Here is an 18,641-nt window from a genome sequence, read left to right on the forward strand (position 1 = left end):
CTCCATCATTTTGCAGAGTGTTAGGTTAAAGTTCCACCTCCGCTTTTTTGTCTTTCTCATTGTTGCTGTTGTTTCTTGTTTTTTGGGGATTTTTTGGATTGTTTAGAAGACTGTGAAACACATGCATCTCTGAACTGCATTTATATGGGGACAAATTAGTGTCTGCTTGGCATAAACGGATGATAGAAAGTCTCTGCAGAATTGTAACTTACAAAAGCTCTGGGAAAATAAATTGTCTACAACAGAGAATTTAGAAAAATCTTAAGAATTAGGCCATAATTGCAGGTTAATTACATGCGTTAACCGGTAATTTCTCTGAGTTTTCCTAATGAACATTTAATCCTGATGTGCTCAGAAATCCATTGCTGCTGTTTGCCTGTTTGTCAGAGAAGGTTAACACATCGACACAGGGGTGCTGAGGTTTCATTTGATCTGTCATCTCCCCTGAGGCAGCACTCTGTGACATTGCACATCATTACTTTCCCCTGTAAAACAATGACTCGACCTGACATGAAGCGATCCAGCAGATGATCTTCTATAACGGCGTAAGTCAGCGCTGGTTATGGTCAATGAGATTTTTAAAGTAATAATAGATCATTTTTATGTCAGCTGTCACTGGGAAAAAAGACACTGACAAAACAAAGAGCACTGTAAGATGCTGAACAGGCTAAATCCCCTCGCTAAATTAAATTTTCCCTGGCATTTCAGTCTCACAGTTCTACTGAGAGCACACAGGAGGACAGATTGTGCTCTCTTTTCTCCTGCCTCCACACTTCCTATGCTCTCCTGACGTGTGCCAATTGCTCAGGGATTTTTTCCAGAGTCTTGACCAGCGTGAAGAGTGTTTTCATATTTCTTGTTGAGACTGTCTTCACCACTTTCAAACATAAGCTGGATTCATCATTTATTCAAACAGTCTTTGTTGGTCTTTCCTGACTATACACCTTGCTCTTACGTTGATACATAATTCCTAAATGATTTTGCATTAGCGTCATGTTGAGAGTCATCTGCAGGGCTTAGTGTACAACTTTGTGGTTACAACTTTAAGCATGTCGCATTTGCATTGTGTAATTGAGGCCTAAATTACAATTAATCTAAGGCAGAAAAATAGAATTGCATTGACATAAACAGCTAAGATATGCCAGAACTTGTGGCTGCTCCGATATCTCACATTTGGAGATAATAATTACAAGAATGATTAGTTATAATTGGGGAAAATAGTTGCATTTTCTAGAAGTTTAATAAGAATCTCCACTCTTTGTTTTTATTTGTTTTGTGGCACTGCTCTGAATATGTAACACAGCAAAGGGCTGTGCATGCATCACTCCAAACAGAGGAAATAACCTGTTTGGAGTGATGCATGGACAATCCAACATCAGGATAATAGGAACCTCTGCGTTCTGCTGTCTTTGTATAGCTATAGTATCAAACAAGTAGTTTCACATGCCTTATCATATCCAGGCCATGCCGTAAATTTAAATAACCAATAAAATGGTGACTGAAATGGTTACTTTTGGTTTGCTAGTTTATTAATTCCCTAATCCCTACACATTCTCCTCCAGCCTCTCTAGACTGTTTTATATCCAGTGATGTTGGATTACACAGAAAAGTTCCACTTTGAAAAATGAGCTTTAAAAAAGTAGAAGAGATACTGATTTTGCCAAAATAAAATTACTCTTAAGGCTAAACCTGAATTGGTTGTCTGCCTTCTGCTGTTTGTGTATCTGGCCAATTTCTATCTCTACCTGTCTCTCTGCCTGTGTAGACACTGTATTACTGATCATTATCTGGGCGAAACTTAGCTCAGTGCCAGTGAAATCACTCTGGAACGCTGATAGCTCGGGGCAAAGGAAATCAAACATACCTTTGTATCTTTTTAATGAATCTGACCTTCTATCTTCCTTGTATCTCCTTCTTACTGTCGCACTTCCTTTCTTTCTCTTTCTGTTACCTTGTTAAGAAATGCCATCTCCTTCCACTGCCTCTCACCAATCCTCTCTCGCTTTCCATCTATCTTTAATTTTGATTCAATCAGACGCTACTCTCGATGTCTCAAGGTGATCACCACCTACCTTTTACTTTGTCTGGAGCCAGTGAGACGCTTAGTTAATTATTTACAGGTGATAAAGGGGACCCACAGAGGACCTCAAGGCCTAATTTCTCTTGATATTTGGAGTTGTATCTCAGAACGTCTGGCACACACATTTATCTCATGACCTAAACTGCCCTGGAGGGTTTGACATATGTAATTTGGGAAAGTTCTGCTCAATCTCCTCCTAATGAAAGTAACAACTCTAACATCTGGTGATAGTGCAAAAGTGCACAGATGAGTATGGGAGAAGATTTCTAGAAGATTTAGGAGAACTATGCTCTCTTTGTCTTTTCTCTTCTCCTTTTGTGGATGTTTCTTCCCATTAAAGGGAGTTGTTCCTTCCCACTGTCACAAAGTGCTCGCTCATAGGGGTTTGTTTGATCGTTACGGGTTGTTTTCAGAACCTTACAGTATAAAGCACCTTGAGGTGATTGTTGTGGTTTGTATAAATAAACCTGAATTGAATTAAATTCAATAGCTTTGCCTCGCCTTTGTCTTCACTGTTGTCATTGCATAAGAGACATTTAAGGGCTTGTTTAGCACAGAAAAACGCACACAGTATTTTGCATTTTCATGCATCAGTTTTGTAAGATTAAAGTCTGAAGGCAGTAGATGTTGAAATTTTAAGCACTCATGCAGGGATTTTTCCCCCCTTCCCCCCCCCCCCTTTTTTTAAAAAATCTAGTTAATTAGTAGGGGTGTGAGAAAAAATCGATACTGTGTAGTATCGTGATATTTTGTTTGCTAATAATGTATCGATACAGGGACAGCAGAAATCGATATTTTGTTACAAAAAAAGTTTTTGTGGAATCAGAATCAGAATCAGAATACTTTATTAATCCCTGGGGGAAATTATTTATTTGGAACATGAATGGAACATGCTCTGACTTCAGAGCATGTTGATCCTTTTTCTGAGCAAAAGATTAACTTTTTTTTGGCAGCAATAAACATGACAGTTTACTTATTTTAATTTAAGACATTTTTTATTTTAATTAAGTTTAAAACTTTTTTATTTAATGTAAAATTATATTTTGTTTTAATTTACTTTCAAATTCTTCAGTTGCTGAAGGGGCTGCATAGTTTTCATAAATTGCATAGTTCAGAATAGCTATAATTGTACCAGATGGTTGCATTTAGTTAAGTTGGACTAGACTGTAATACAAACCGTTCAGTTTGTCAACATTAAAACTGACTGAAATGAGAGAAAGACTGAGTGCGAGACTTTGATATTAGATAAAAATGAATATTGATAAAGTTTACCTTTATGTACAGAATCTGAATATCGCAAAATATTTTAAAAAATTGCAATAATATCGTATCGTGCATTAAGTATTGTGATAATATCGTATCGTGGGATGTATGGTGATTCCCACCTCTATTAATTAGCACATTTGTCTTCAAGTGGCTAACATTCAATCATGGGCATTGTGACATTTACCGACTAATTACACAAACTATATTTTATTCTTTTATACTGAGAGATCATTGTTTTTTAGTCGTAGTGGTTCCTTGAAACTTGGCTACTACCATTTAGCTATGTGAGCTACCAGGACATTGCATTTTTTTGTCAGGCACATAATAAAGTTTTTCAGGGATAATTAGCACGACAAGTCAACAAAACACATCTGTAAACACAAATGAAAATGTTTAAAGTGGCATCACCGAGAATACCCACAAACCAGTCTTCTTTGGAGCTGCCCGTGTTCATCCAGTGTGCACATAAATATATATATTTATATGTATGTGTGGTGGGAAAATAATAATTAAAGGACACAAACAGTGCTATCGTTGTTGTCATGGTGTTTAGTAGCAGTGTAGTACACTTCAATTTAAAAGATTACAGCTGAAATTTGAGCTTTTAAGGTGTAAAAAGAAAGAAAGGAAAACTGTAATTCCCAGTGAGACAACACATAAACCAAACTTTAAACATAATGAAGCAATTCAGCCTCTTTAAAATGTCCAGCTAGTGTTTGATTTCATTTTCATGTTTTTATTTCACTGCCACTATCTAAGATAATGTTGTTCAACACACTTTTTCATTTGTCCATTTCTCTATCTTCTGTGATGGATTTCAGTTTTAACTTTGCTTTTCCACATACAGCAGGTAGTTTTCCTCTGAATCAGTCTGTGAAGGACTCGTAGACTGTGATTTTTTTTTTTTAGTTAGGTGCCAGATTTTCATCCAGGTTCGCAGTCATGAAAGACAGCAGATGTGAGGATGTGGTGGGTGAGAGGGAAAGCAGAAGGAAGGAAGAAGGATAGATGGTGATTCTAAGCCACGATTCAGTGGTTGATATTTGACCCACAGCTATGATCGATGGCGTCTCATGTGAGAACGCTGCCTCTATATATGTGCGTGTGTCTGTGTGTGTGAGTGTTTGGCTGGCTGACTTGTTGCCTCTGTCTGCTTCATCCCCTGTAAAGGTTCCTCGTCAAACTCTCTTTGATAGATTAGAGTGGGGCTTTGACAAATCTGACACTGCAGTCTCCACACCACCTAAGAACTGATGGAAAGCAGTTGTCTGGTTTATTATTTAAAGTAGAGTGCACATTTTGCTCTTAGTTGTTGAGATTTGACAAAGTAGCTATTTACCCAAAGGTTTTTATTTATTCTGCCCACTGCTGCCTTTTTTTGTCACTCTGCACTGTGATAAGTAAGAGTTAAATTTGCTGCTAAAATATAAAAGCCACCAAAGAGATCTTCCAGTTTCTTGAAGCTGACAAGGTGCAAAACTTTTCAGCTTTGTTTTTCTCACACCTGTTGCATCAGTTATGATTTCACAAGGAAATCAAGGACTGCATTGCTGCTTACTCATAGTTCTGCAGTATCACATACAAAACTCTTTGGAAACTACCTGAACTGATGGATGCTGTCAGCAAACTTTCTTTATGAAAATGCACAATGGAAAAATCCTGACAACTTAATGAAAAGAGGGGGGAAAACTGAGAACCTTAGACAGTTATAAAGTATCCAGGGATAGATTTGGCCTACATTGCTTTTGATTTTGTAAGTGAAAAGAAGTAAATACAACAACTACAGGAACAACCCATTAAAATTTAGCTTTTATACAAATGTTAATGTTAATATGATGTGCAGTGCTGTACAAAAATTTGAGCCACACATCATTTCTTTATACTTTGCTTTCATAGACCCACACTTTCTTGCCTTTCTTTCTGTTTCATTTTCAGTCCTTATAGCTGACATTTACAGAGGAATGGAAGCTTAAAAATAGACCTACCTCAAGGAATGAATGGGTGTTGTCTCTAAACATAACAGACAAATGTTAAATTGTATCTTTTGGCACAAAACCCTTAATTTGTCCCAATTTTTGTAGTCAAATCTATGAAAAATGTGCACAATCACATAGTTAGACATAAAATAGTATTTTACACTGACAAGCTGATGTACCTCAGCATGGTGTGTCACGTGCCCTTAAAAAATGTAAGGAAAATCTACAAGTGGATAAAATAAGAGGTGGCAGATTTTGATCCATCATGCAATACCATCTAGAACAGCGTTCCCCAACCCCCGGGCCGAGTCATTTGGTACTGGGCCATGAGAGTTGAGACTTGGGTGTGAAATGTATAGTTTTCAAGGTTTTTATCGGTATTTGTCATTTTTTAAAATAATTTTTATCATTAACTCGGTTTCCCTGGGTCTTTTCCCATGTGTTTTATGAATAAATGTTCCCTTTTTTTGTACTGGTGCTGGTTTTATTTTGTTGTATTTACCTTATTTACCTTAAAGTATGTCCATGAAAATATTGTTGGAGTTAAACTGGTCTGTGGCGCAAAAAAGGTTGGAGACCGCTGATCAAGAAAATATGAGACTGGCAACAGTTTCTTTTTTCATCGTGATGATGACCTCAAACACACCAACAGTGCAGTAAAAACATACCTGGATAGAAAAACTACACAATGGAGTTATTAGTGTCATGGACTGGCCTCACCAGTCCCCGGACTGGTTACTAAACCAGTGTGGGATTGATTGAAAGAGTGGCTCAAGACTTTTGCACAGTAATGTATTCTGTTAACATAGAAAAGTGTAAGAACAGGCCTTTATAACTCTCTGCATTGGATGTATATGTGAATATTTTCAGCTTTCTAACTTAATGCCCTCTGAAAAGGCTCCTTATGCACTCAGCAGTGCTGGAATTATCAGAAACTATTTCAACAATGCAGACAAAATAAAAAGATAAGAGTCCATCTAGACTCATTCTGAGCCATAGTGCCAAGTCTAGAAACTTTGAGAGGAAAAGATGAGTGTAGTGAAGTCAGAAAAAGTGTACAATAAGATGGAAAGCGATAGACGGAGTGGATATCAAAGATAAAAACTGTTAAAGAAACGCTTAAATCTTTAGAGTCTGTAGGGGGATGTACAAGGAGAGAAATGGGAAATGAAGCACTCAAAGCAATTTAGGTGAGAGAAAGAAATAAAGAGAGTCGGACATATCAAAGTGGCCTTCTTCTTCGTCATAAAAAGAAACTGGCTTAGCGACAGCCAGGTGTGATAAGTGGCTTATATTGAATCTTGAAAATCGACAGAGTTAGAGAATTGGAAATGAACGAGCAATCGAGAGAAATCAGCAAGAAGTCTCAAAGGCAACAAAAGAATCAGAAAAGCAAAGAGTGATACAAAAAGCAATGAGAGGGAACAGAGAGCAAGACGATGAAGGGCAGAGACGATGTAGGAATGCAGTGCAGTCACATAAAGGATCAGGCAGGGACAAACCTTCCAGAGGTTTGAGCTTCGAACGGGCGACGTGCTACCGACTGAGAATTGCTGAGGAGAGATGATGTTTAGCTGTTGGTATTTTGTTCTCTCTTTCCAGACTGTGGAAATGAAGAGTGCTGTGAAATGTTATCTGTCTGGTCCTGAAGGCACACACTCACACATACGTAGTTACGCACATGTACACATGAATTCTACAGGTAATGTCACGCGGATAGCCAGTCAGACAAGTATTTTTCATCCTCTTTTACTAAGAACATCTTTTATGGAGGAAGATGTGCACAATTCCAAACTATTACTGTAAAATGCAGTATGTACAGGTGTATCTCCATGTGTGCATGACCTGACAAGAATGCATGAATACAGGATGTTGAGTGTGGCTCAGCTAAAAGCAAGATGCCAGAAATATGTGCTTATAAACTACCACTGACGCTGAGGAGTGTTTACACTTTGCTTGTGTGTGTGATGTGCTCATATCCTTTTGATCCCATGTTTGCTGACATCTTAATCCACTGACAGCAAAGTGCGATTCAGGTCTTCTCTTTATTTAAGTGCAAGTCCTTGTGTGCGTGTGTGGATGAGTGATTTCGGTCCATTTAGGCGTTCACATTTCAAACATTCAGAAGATTTTCTCAGTTTTCTATCTTCAGATGTAAACACTAGAAAAAGAACGATTGTATCAAAGGAAAGCCACGTGCAACACACCTTCCTCTGTGGATCATCTGTGCTACACGACAAAGCTGAAGGATTTTGATCGGTAATGATGGTTCGAGATGCCGAATGGCTGTTGTCCTCTAGGCACATTTATCAAACTCTCAGACGAAAGAAAATGAGAAACAAATGTGTCAATCAGGCACAGAAGATTGACACACAAAGATGCAGAATGAGACAGGCAGAGGCAGAGGTCTGCTTGAATTGCAGTCCAACCATGTCTGTCCCACGGGGCTGAAGCAACGAGAGCTTTCTTTCTTGTTGTTTATGACTCAAATTAGGGAAATTCAGTTGATGCTCTCTGTCATTAAAGCATCAAAATGGGTGACAGTGCTGGGTGAACTTTCTTTGCATTTGCACAGATGCGAGCGATCATGCACAAAGATAGAAACTAGGGCTGCCACGATTAGTCAACTAGTCACGATTACGTCGACTATCAAAATCGTCGATGACTGATTTAATAGTCGATGCGTCGTTTGAAGCTTTGTAAGATCACAAAAGACGCAGGAATGAGTAGTAGGATTTAAGAGTGTAATAACGGACTGAAACAGAAGATGGCAGCACTGCATGTACAAGGATGCCAGCTGCCATTAAACCCCGAAGAAGAAGAAGTAGCTTTGTCCCAGAATTCATAGCGCAGCCCAGCTCAGTTTCCAACAATGGCAGCAGCTAGTTAGTTTTAATATTACTCTTATTATTCTTTCTGGGTCACAAAATAAACGTTTAACATATTTTCAGGCGAGAATGTAATTGTGTAAACCTCAAATATCTGCTCAGTTTATCAAAACACCACATATTTTGAAAAGCGTTACCCACTAGCTCGATAGCTAGCCAGGGGCAAAGCTCACTAGAGCCGGTGAGAATCCCGGACTCCAGGCAAATCGTTTTCAAACCCACTGTCGTCTTTCGCTACTCAGGTTAAACATATATAAGTCACTTAGATAACTTAAAAATGTTATTGTTTGGCTTTTCTCAGTATTTTATTTGTTCCTGAGTAAATCAGTTTGGCTGAGATTAAAGGTATAGTTTTTACACAGCTGAATAAATGTCAAGCAGACCACTGATTATCAGAAGTGTGAGATGCTCAAGAATATACTCCGGTGTCCTGTTATATTTTAGGTAGCAAGGCGTTTATTAAACTTCACCGAAACAATCTATAAATTTCATTAAAATTTAATAAACTATCATCTTGCCTTTATTTTTAGTTAGCACATATCTTAAACACTTAAAGTTGTAAGCTAACGATAGTTATATAAGAGCAGATGCATGCTGGTGCAATAAGCTGTACGTTTTAGGTCCAATGGATGCATGCTCTGATTCGTCGACTAATCGCAAAAATAATCGGTGACTAGTCGACTATCAAAATAATCGTTTGTGGCAGCCCTAATAGAAACACATGCATTTATCTTAAAATTGCAACAATAAAGTGGCATCTAATGCAGACACATCTATTCTTTTCTTTTTTCTTGTTTTACTATGAAGGCAAAGTTGCATGAGCTGCTAACCGACCTCCACTGGTATGGTGTATGTGTGTGAGATTGTGTCTTTTCCTGCAAAGATAAAGTCATTCATCTGAACTCTGAACGAATGCTAAATGAAACTGGACAGAAATGCCAAGAGCCATGGAAATAACAATATGTATACTGTACATGTGTGTATGTGCATATGTGCATGTCAGATTGTGTTCCTATGGTAACCAGTATTTGAGTATGCGTTATCACCCCACTGTGTTTGCTCAAGGAGAAAAGTTGGACGAGACAAAAGAAAGGAAAGAATACAAAGGAAAAGTACACAGCAGAAATGGAATGAAAGTTTGATGAGGAGCAAGAAAAAGAGCTGTTTTTTTTTACTCAGATGACAGCAGTAGATTGACAGCTTCCCTTTTCCTCATTATTTTGTGTGTCTATGTGTGTGTGTTTCTGCAGCTTGCACTGATACAGAGCTTCACAGTCTCTCTGCCAGACTGAAGGACTGGTTCGGAGTTCTCCACCTCGATGCCAACAGAGACCTCAAATCCTCTGACAGCTTTGACTCCACCACTGGACGTGAGTACATCCCCATGCCATGTGCCTGTGTGTGTGTGTGTGCGTGTGTGTACCCAGTAGCTGCTGAAAAGTCTTGCTTTTTTTCAGTTCTCATGAGGGCTAGCACTGATTTTGACAGTGACCCTGCTCTGTTCTCTGTAATGTCAACATGTCTGAACTAGAGATGGACCGATCCGATATTACGTATCGGTCCGATACTGACCTAAATTACTGGATCGGATATCGGAGAGAAATAAAAAATGTAATCCGATCCATTAAATATCAAAAAAGCACCTCACAAAACTTGCGACATGGCATAACTCGGCTCATAACCTTAGCACGTCAGAGGAGTATGCATCACGTGATAGAGCGGCTGTGGCGTGCCAGACCTGTCGGTGGTCTGGTTGAGCATTTCATCTCTGAGAAAGTTATCCCAGAGAGAAGTAAAGCAAGTGTGTAAGTTCATCTCTGAATGTTTGTAAAGCATTCCTGCGTTAAGCTTAACAACCAATATATGGAGCGACTGCCTCTCTCTCTCTCCTGCTGCTACTTCAATCGTGAAACTGATCAATGATCAGCTGATCGGCTTTTCTGTCGTGAGTCCGTCTCTCTTGTTTGTTTATCGCCCACTTGCGCCAGAAAGAGGAAACCAGCGGCTGAACAACAGCAGCACGTTTAAGCTTGATAATCTGTTGTTAGAATTTATTTAATATTACTTTCTACACCAGGATCTTTTTCTACTCAGCTGACGGCTGGTAACTGTGCAGGGGCGGATCTAGCAAAGTTTAGCCAGGGGGGCCGATAGGGCATGAACAGGGAAAAGGGGGCACAAAGACATACTTTTCTTTCTTATTCTCATTTAAAATGTCTAGCTTTTAATAATTAATTATCTGAATCTTACACCCAAAGTTTTAATCTGATGTAAAATGTATAGAAGTCCATTACTGTATATAGTAACTATTAAGTCTAATATACCCTAGTAAGCTATAGTACTTTTTCCTTTGGGAAGGTACCATCTGTGCAGTCTGCAGATTCTGTTGAAGAAAGATGTTGAATCTATTTAATTATTCTTGAAAAATAATTGATTTCTGTGCATTTTTTTTCACACTGCATCAAATTAAAGTTGATTACGTCGATTAAGCATCATGAGGTGGAGGGTGGTTCCCTATTTTTTATTTTTTTGCTGGGAGTTTGCAACCCTATTAGTTAGGTTGCTTACTCTTTAAAATACCAGAATAGGAAGGATGGAGTAGGTTTAAGTTTATTAGATTGATCAGTATTGCTGAACTATGAAATATTTTGGGTGCAGTGTATTTTTTGCATACAGGTATAACAGAATAGCTTTAGTGGGGTTTTTTTTTACTTGAGTTTGAACTTATACAAAATGCAGCAAGATATTTAAAAAAAAGTTTTATTTATTAAAAAACACACTATATCGGATTCTTATCGGTATCGGACGATATCCAAATTTAAGATATCGGTATCGGACATAAAAAGTGGTATCGTGCCATCTCTAGTCTGAACACATCTCAGCTCTCTGCCACTGAAAACACTCTTGCGCACATACTCGAACTCGAAACTCAGTGTGTTATTTTAAAAAAAGGAAATGTCGGTGACTTGGACATGTTCTGCAGTTTCAGATGTGATTTTTTTTTTCTTTTTTGCGTCTCCATTTTTTCTTCTCTAGACTTTGATACAAGCATCCTGCCCATTTGTAAGGACTCACTGGGCTGGATGTTCAACAAGCTAGACATGAACTTTGACCTACTCCTGGACCAGTCGGAGCTGAGTGCCATCTACCTTGACAAGTATGAACTGTGCATGAAGCCTCTCTTCAACTCCTGTGATTCGTTCAAGGATGGCAAGCTTTCTAATAACGAGTGGTGCTACTGTTTCCAGAAGCCCGATGGTGAGGAAAGGGGGATGAAAGATAAAGGGATAAAAGAAGGAGGGAACATATGAATAAGTAGGAAGGAAAGAAAGCTTAAGTGACACAGATACGAGTTGCCTGCATTACCTCATTTAAGACCAGTTACAGTAGTTCTGATATAATGTAATGAACTAAATGTTAGTAATGGAGTACTAATAAAAACATGTTTTTAATTAATAATGTATTAAGAAGGATAAATAGTCAGGTCATTCAAGGACTGTAAATCAATAATGAATGTAAGGATAATGGGTATTGAGCCTGATAGCAAAGGAGGATGTCTCCAGTATAATATGTCACTAAGCTGTTAGTGGAGGGAAACAGGTTTGAGTGATTATTAACTATAATCTAAGATACAACTAGAGCTGTTTCAGTTTTCAATTTAATGATACTGACTTTCTTCTGTTGTTGTAGGACTGCCTTGTCAAACTGAGAAGAGCAGGATCCAGAGTCAAAGTCGAAGAAAGAGCCTCATAGGTCAGTCTGAAGTGGCAGCTGTCAGTTGCTCGCTCCTTTAAATGCCCTTGGAGGAAAACTCACGACCACAGAGTGAAATGGCAGTTGGATTTCTTTTAATAAATATTTTCGAGTAGGGGAAAAAAGGAGATATTGCACCAGCACTATAAAGCACATCCAGGCACTTTGTACACATGTCATCTGTACCCATTGAGCAGATCGTGTAGTGTTTCAGCTCACTACAAAACAGCTTGAAAAACGAGCTGGGACAGGGTCAAATGAAGGTAAGAGAAAATAGGTGTGTGCGTTTGTGGATGTGTGTTATCAAGCGACTGCTTTTCCTTAAGCAGAATGTATGGTTCCTGTCTGCAACCTTCACAGCAGTAATTGATTGTTGATCTCCCTCCCTGTGTGAATACACAAGAACTTTTGCTGCAAGTTGAGGACGTGTACATGTAACCTCTGCTGAGCAGAGTTTGCATTATATGCTCAGATTTTATTTTTAATTTTTGTCTGTTTAACCTTTTCAGCAGCTTTCTATAACTTTCTGTGAATTTTCGTCATTCCTTCTCATTTCCTCCTGCTTTTCTTTGCTCGTCTCCAGGCACTTATATTCCCCGTTGTACTGACGAGGGCTACTTCAAACCAACTCAGTGTCACGGCAGCACTGGCCAGTGTTGGTGTGTGGACAAATATGGCAACGAGATAGCTGGCTCTAGAAAACAAGGCAATCCCAACTGTGGTAAGACCAAGCCACACATGTAGATATTCTTCAGTTTGCTCTGTTATTCCTCCATTTCTCTGACCTTCTTTCTGTGTTAGTGCTTTGATCCACGTTGTCTGCTTGAACATCTGTCTTTTTTGTTTCATTTGTAATCTTCTACAAATTAGAAAGCCTGCCGATCTCTTCTTTACAACACTGAAACACAGAGAGCACTGCAGCTGCAACTTTGTTCTCTTTCTTTGCTCAGTAATTCTCCCCGTGTGTCTCTATCTGTACCGGTATCTACGGATCAGTTATCATTTAGGAAATAGATAACATTAGGCATGCCTCTGGAGCCAATTCAGCTGTTTCTAATATGCCTGATTCTATCTGCCTCTGATATCCTGCTCGTGTACCTCTGATAAAACACCAGCATCTTGCAAGTCAAGACAGAAAATTTGTCACACTTGTCAGCAGGGAGCAATGTCAAAAGATCTGTTATGAATATGAATTTGAAGCAGTGCTGAGGCGTACCTCACAGGGGAGAATAAACAAATAAACTACTGCCTACTGCATTATATTTTGACAAAGAATATACAAGATTAAGTTTTTTGACATGTTATAGTGATAGCTAACAAGTCAGCCATGGAAATTCAAATGAAATGGTCAAAAAGCCAATAAAAGCACTTTGCTACAAATCAATTGCACTGTGGAAAAAAGAACAATAATTAGGAGGAAAGAATCCAGGCAGACATACTAATTACCAATCAAACAGCCAACTCACTGGCAGATTGCACCTCGCACGGATGCCAGTCTAGTCGAAAACCAGTAAATGCAGGTTCCAGTATTGATGTCCGTCCAGCCTCCATGCACACATGCACACGCGTAGACAACACCAGTCCTAACAAGCTCATCTAACTCTGGCTGAGTGGCCTGAGGCAGGGGTTGCCTGGAGTTCTCCCATTCTGGCCTGCGTAGAACAAACAGGTAGCAATGCAGCAGCTCTCCACTCAATAGCCTGAACACAAGGACACCAAACTGATTTTAACAGCGTAAGTGCCACTCAACCACAGCGCAGTTGTACCCAGGTGTAAATAGGCTGTTTTGAACACAGACTAATTTGAAGTTCGAGCTTCAAAAAATGCTCGAGGCAGAAGCTGATAATGACTCCTGTTCACACTGTAGCTCCACTGGATTCAGCATTAGCCTCCCATTAACCAAACACCACTAAAACCATCCAGTATAATCAACTCCCTGTAGCCGCATGTTGTTTGTTGGGTAAATCAACAGAAAGCAAAAGTTGTTGTTTTTTCATTTATTTTTTCTAGTAGATTATTTGCTCCCCTGAAAAGAATGTATTGGTTAGGCAAAGAGTTAGCTCATGATGGCCTACTCTGATTCTGTGCCCTATTTCAAGAGTTTACACCCAGGCTAATTGCTAACATTAGCAATTAGTGCAAAACAAAATAAGGCTGGAGCTAATGAGAGTGGAATTAGTTTTGAAGGTATTTGGGGGTGAAGTGTTACACTGAATGTTTTGTTTTGCATCATGACCTCCTGTGCCCTCTAATGAAAGTCTTGACACCTCTGTATATATCAATAAAGATGTGGTTTGATGACTATTAGCATAGTTTCCGGGTTTTTCCAAAGGTAGCTGCAGAAGCGTAGACCACCCTTGCAAACTGCCAAAGCAAACCCACTAATTTTGTTATATAAACAGGCCTTAAATATGACAGAAACCTGTCAGTTCAGAAAAGTGCTGGAAGGGTTACTTCCAGTAGGCTTTCAAGTTTCAGGGAGCCCACTGGCAAAGAATTTATAATCTGGGAAATCATTAATATATCATATTTAATGTTAATCTGGAGATATCTGTGTAATCTCTTTATTATGTTTTTCTCTCTCTACAGATGAGGATCAGGAGACATCGGGGGATTTTGGCAGCGGCGGTGCGGTCATACTCCTCGACGATCAAGAAGAGGAGCCATCACAGACCGGTCGGAGCCGGCAGAAGAAGAGACGGGGCCGCATCCATCCCCGAGGGACCATCGAGGACGACGAGGACGAGGAAGAGGACAAGGATGACGAAATCGGCTACGTTTGGTAGCTCCGCTCCATTTTCCTTTGCCATCAGCTGACCAGGAAACTCCGTTAACTCAGCACAGATCTAAAGCCATTCCAATGTCTCTTCCTCCAGTTACCTTGGCAGCAGTCCATCTCCTGGCCCCTCAACCTGCTACTGCAATCTCTATCCTTCATCCAAATCTCTCTCTTCAGTGAACCTCATCTGACCTCTTCATTTTCAAGCGTTTCACTCTGTCCTCAGACAGAAAATAGAGAGACTATTAGATTTCAACAACTGTCAAGCCCCTTTTAGAATTCTGCTCGAGCTGTCCACTTTCTGCCTCCACGTTCCCCCAAACCTGTGATCGTAAACACCTTCTAACAGGGACTCTATTATCTCTGTCACTCGTTCCATCTTCTTTCAGTCGTTCTCCCTTTCTCCTATCATTGTATGTCCATGTCAGAATCTCTGGTCAGTCTATGAGCCCAGATATGTTAGCTGATGTATTGGATGTAAATATGTTTCCTTAAGGGAGGCCAGGCTATGGACTACCTTCCCTGTTGCTCCATCAGCGGCTCATTTTCATATTGTGTGTTCCACCGTCGGGCTCCTTCTGGTGTTCAATGATGTTTCTGCAAATTGCTGCCACAGTTTAAGGCTCTGAGATGCTCCTTCTCCCTCTCTCTCTCACTCTCTCTCTGTTGTTTTAAGGAGGATTGTAAAATATTTGTTGATCTTGAATGTTCCAGGAAGCCCAGGAAACAATGAGATTAATGATGTATTGTCGTTGTTGTTGCATGTTTCTCATCGTGTTTCTATAAAAGAGAGATTTACCTGGCCAGGTCTAGCTCTATGCATCTCAAACAGAAAGTGATGCCTATTTGGCTGCTACAATACTTTGTTGCTATGTTGATGCTGTCTAGTGTCTTTTTGGTTCTTCTCCCAATCTCAGGAGGTAGGAAGTTGCATTTCAAAGTGTGATAGCAGTTAAGAAAAGCAAACTGCAAAACCTACAGTCCAAATCGGTTGGTTCTCAGCCAGCTATTCTTCTACTAATTGGTCAATAGGGCTGCTGAGGATTTTTGACTGCGCATGGACACTAAGCTGCTCCTGAGCTGGGAGGACACATGAAGTCATGCAGAAGAAGAGGCTCAGTTGTGCGTCAAAGCGTTGGATATGTTCAGTGATTTGAAATTGAAATCTTCACCATGTCAACTACGTGAACTTTTATTTGTAACTTTGAGAATTTAAGTAAAGTGGCACTTTGGGTGTCTTTTGAACCTTACAGGTCTGCGTCCATGTGTCTCTTGCTCCCCCGTGATGAAACCTTTTAGGCAGGACGTCATGTGTTTCATCTCATTTCATTTCACAAAATCGTGATAAAAAAAAGTGATGAATAAAAACACATCTCTTGCCTCTCTTTGAAACCACAAACACATTTGCATAAGATTTTTTATTTTTTTCCAAAGCCCGGATTTCGCTGCAGTATTACAATCAAAGCCCTCCATCAATACTGACCTTTTCCAACCTTGAGAAAGCGTCGTCCCTGTTAGAAGCAGACATAAATGGTAGCTGCAGAAAATACTCTTATCACTTGCCTTTGAGAGAGGAGAATCACAAAGCTAGCGGTGCCCATAAGAACATAAAAGCTTAATGAGTGTTTTTGTAATATCAGTGGCTAATGGGACAGCTGACCCCACTGGCTTGAAACAGCCTGCGCAGCACTTTGAAAACACATTGTAGCAACAATCAGAAGCTAAAAGGACAACTGAATCTTCTGGCTTGAAAAAGCCTATTCAGCAGTTCACAGGACTCTCTGTCACACAGAATAGACAATGGGCTTAACTATGTGCATCAAATTATGCTGGAAGCTGTGGAGGGTGTATAATCACCCGATTCTGGGACCCTGGCTCGTGCGTCTTCTGCTGTCATCAGGCTACATGAGAAAAGTTGGAAAGAAAATGTCTGCTTCTTGTGTCTTTACTGTATCCGCCTATATTCCCAGTTGCAGTGCTATATGGCTCTCAGCTATTCCTTTCACTGGAGCCTTAATAATAATAATTAGTGGTAAATGGTCTGTATTTGTACAGCGCTTTTTACTAGTTCCCCCTAGGGACCCCAAAGCACTTTACACACCCAGTCATCCACCCATTCACACACTGGTGGAGGCAAGCTACAGTTGTAGCAGGGGCAGACTGACAGAAGCGAGTCTGCCATATCGCGCCATCGGCTTGTAGGCGGTAGGTGAAGTGTCTTGCCCAAGGACATAACAACTGGGCTGTCCGAGCCGGGGCTCGAACGGGCAACCTTCCGATTACAAGGCGAACTCCCAACTCTTTAGCCACGATCGCCCTAGTGATAACACAGTCTATCAAATCATAAAGAAAATGAAAATACATTTTGCTCAAATTCCTATTACAAATAAATAGCATTATAATAGCTATTTTTTTTTTCACATAAAATGCAAAACAGCTTGCCTGTATGCAGGGATTCCTCTCCTTGATAAGGTCTCTCCAAGATAACCTTTAAATATAGTCATAAGTAGGAATGCATCTACTTAAGCATCTGTGGCACCAAGCCCATGCTTGTCTATCTTCAGGAGAAAGACCTTGCAGTTTCAGCAAAACATCTCTTCCTCTTTAGAGCCGTCACATAAAGTGTTTAATTTCTGTTTCTATTCAGAGTGATGTTTAAGGAGGAAATGGTTTGTTTATTCAGAATTAAGGTGAAATCGGCTTGTTTTCTTCATCTTCTTCATCCTCTCACTCTGTGCTTTTGCTTGAAGACATCTCAGTCTACTGCGTTGTCTTTTTGCATCTTTGTTATGAAATTTTTGTCACAGCATGGGTTCGTCCAGCCACCACCTTTATCTGCAACAGAACTCCAACTCGTGCAGATGCCATTTTACTAAAAGGAGTAATCAGACAAAATATCACTGGGTTCAGGACTATGATGGATATTTTGAACACACGGAAGGTTGTTTAGGAACTTCAGCTAACGTGGTGTACTGCACACCACGGCTCACATTCAGCCACTCACACGCTGTCTCATTATTGTTTCTGTTTTCTTCTGCTTTCCCACTGAAACTCACTCCTCTTGTAGTGAGCTCTGTCTTCATCTCAGAAAAGGGAAAGCTTGGTTGCATTCTATCCTCAGGGCACTTCACTGCTCTGTTTCGTTTCTCTATTGGCTGCTTCTTTATTATCCCCAAATGACTTTTCCTGTTGGGTGGATCCTCGTATCCACCCAGCGTCTCCATAGAGACTGGTGATGGCCACAAGTGGGGCTTTATGCAGTTGGCTGCAGTTATCGTATGGAAATCGAGCTCCTGGGTGGAGTTAAAGAGTTAAAGCAAAAAAAGGAATTTCTTTTAGTCAGGATCTTGTCCAACACATAAAACCTTATGTTATACCTATACTTTGTTTCTTCATGTAGTTTTTCTGTTGGTGAATTTTTATTAAGATGCTTGCATGGAGATTCACATTGAAGTTGAAAGATTGTTATTTAACACTTGGCAAAAATGTAACAAAGCATATTTTCCAAAACTGCTTCCCGTATACATACATTCACACAAGATGTATTCAGTAAATGGCCATGTGACTGATCCACAGTGACAAGGGGTCATCATTTATGTAGGACTGCACAGCATTTTTCTTCCCTCATCCCACATTTGGAGACAATGTCCTACATGTGGATTTGCTCCACTTTATGAAACTCACCAGTGCGGCACAGATGCATTCCTACATTCTGTCTTTATCTAATGGCTGTGAAGAAAACAGATAAAGCTGTCATCATGGCTCGAGCACAGGTTAATAAGTCACCATCTTTTGCCATGTATGTGTTGGTAACAATAAAGACTGGTAGTTTTAAAGGCCATTTGCACAGTTTTGGAGTTTCCCACTGGGGGAAATATGACAGGAAGCTGATTGTATGT

General features: G+C 39.8%; 1 protein-coding gene across 6 annotated transcripts in view; it reads left to right on the top strand.

Moving 5' to 3' along the window:
* spock1 (SPARC (osteonectin), cwcv and kazal like domains proteoglycan 1) overlaps positions 1-15,992 on the top strand; it is a 107,269-nt gene extending 91,277 nt beyond the window's left edge. For all 6 annotated transcript variants that reach the window (XM_005937719.2, XM_005937718.3, XM_005937716.2 and 3 more), the window contains 5 exons: positions 9,461-9,580; positions 11,247-11,468; positions 11,901-11,963; positions 12,547-12,684; positions 14,553-15,992. In XM_005937719.2, coding sequence (XP_005937781.1) covers positions 9,461-9,580; positions 11,247-11,468; positions 11,901-11,963; positions 12,547-12,684; positions 14,553-14,749 — 740 coding nt within the window. In that variant the 3' untranslated portion in view covers positions 14,750-15,992. The remainder of the gene's footprint in view (positions 1-9,460; positions 9,581-11,246; positions 11,469-11,900; positions 11,964-12,546; positions 12,685-14,552) is intronic.
* The last annotated feature ends 2,649 nt before the right edge of the window (positions 15,993-18,641 follow it).

Source organism: Haplochromis burtoni, unplaced genomic scaffold (genome assembly GCF_018398535.1).
Source record: "Haplochromis burtoni strain Fernald_Lab_line unplaced genomic scaffold, NCSU_Asbu1 Contig_236, whole genome shotgun sequence".
NCBI lineage: Eukaryota > Metazoa > Chordata > Actinopteri > Cichliformes > Cichlidae > Haplochromis > Haplochromis burtoni.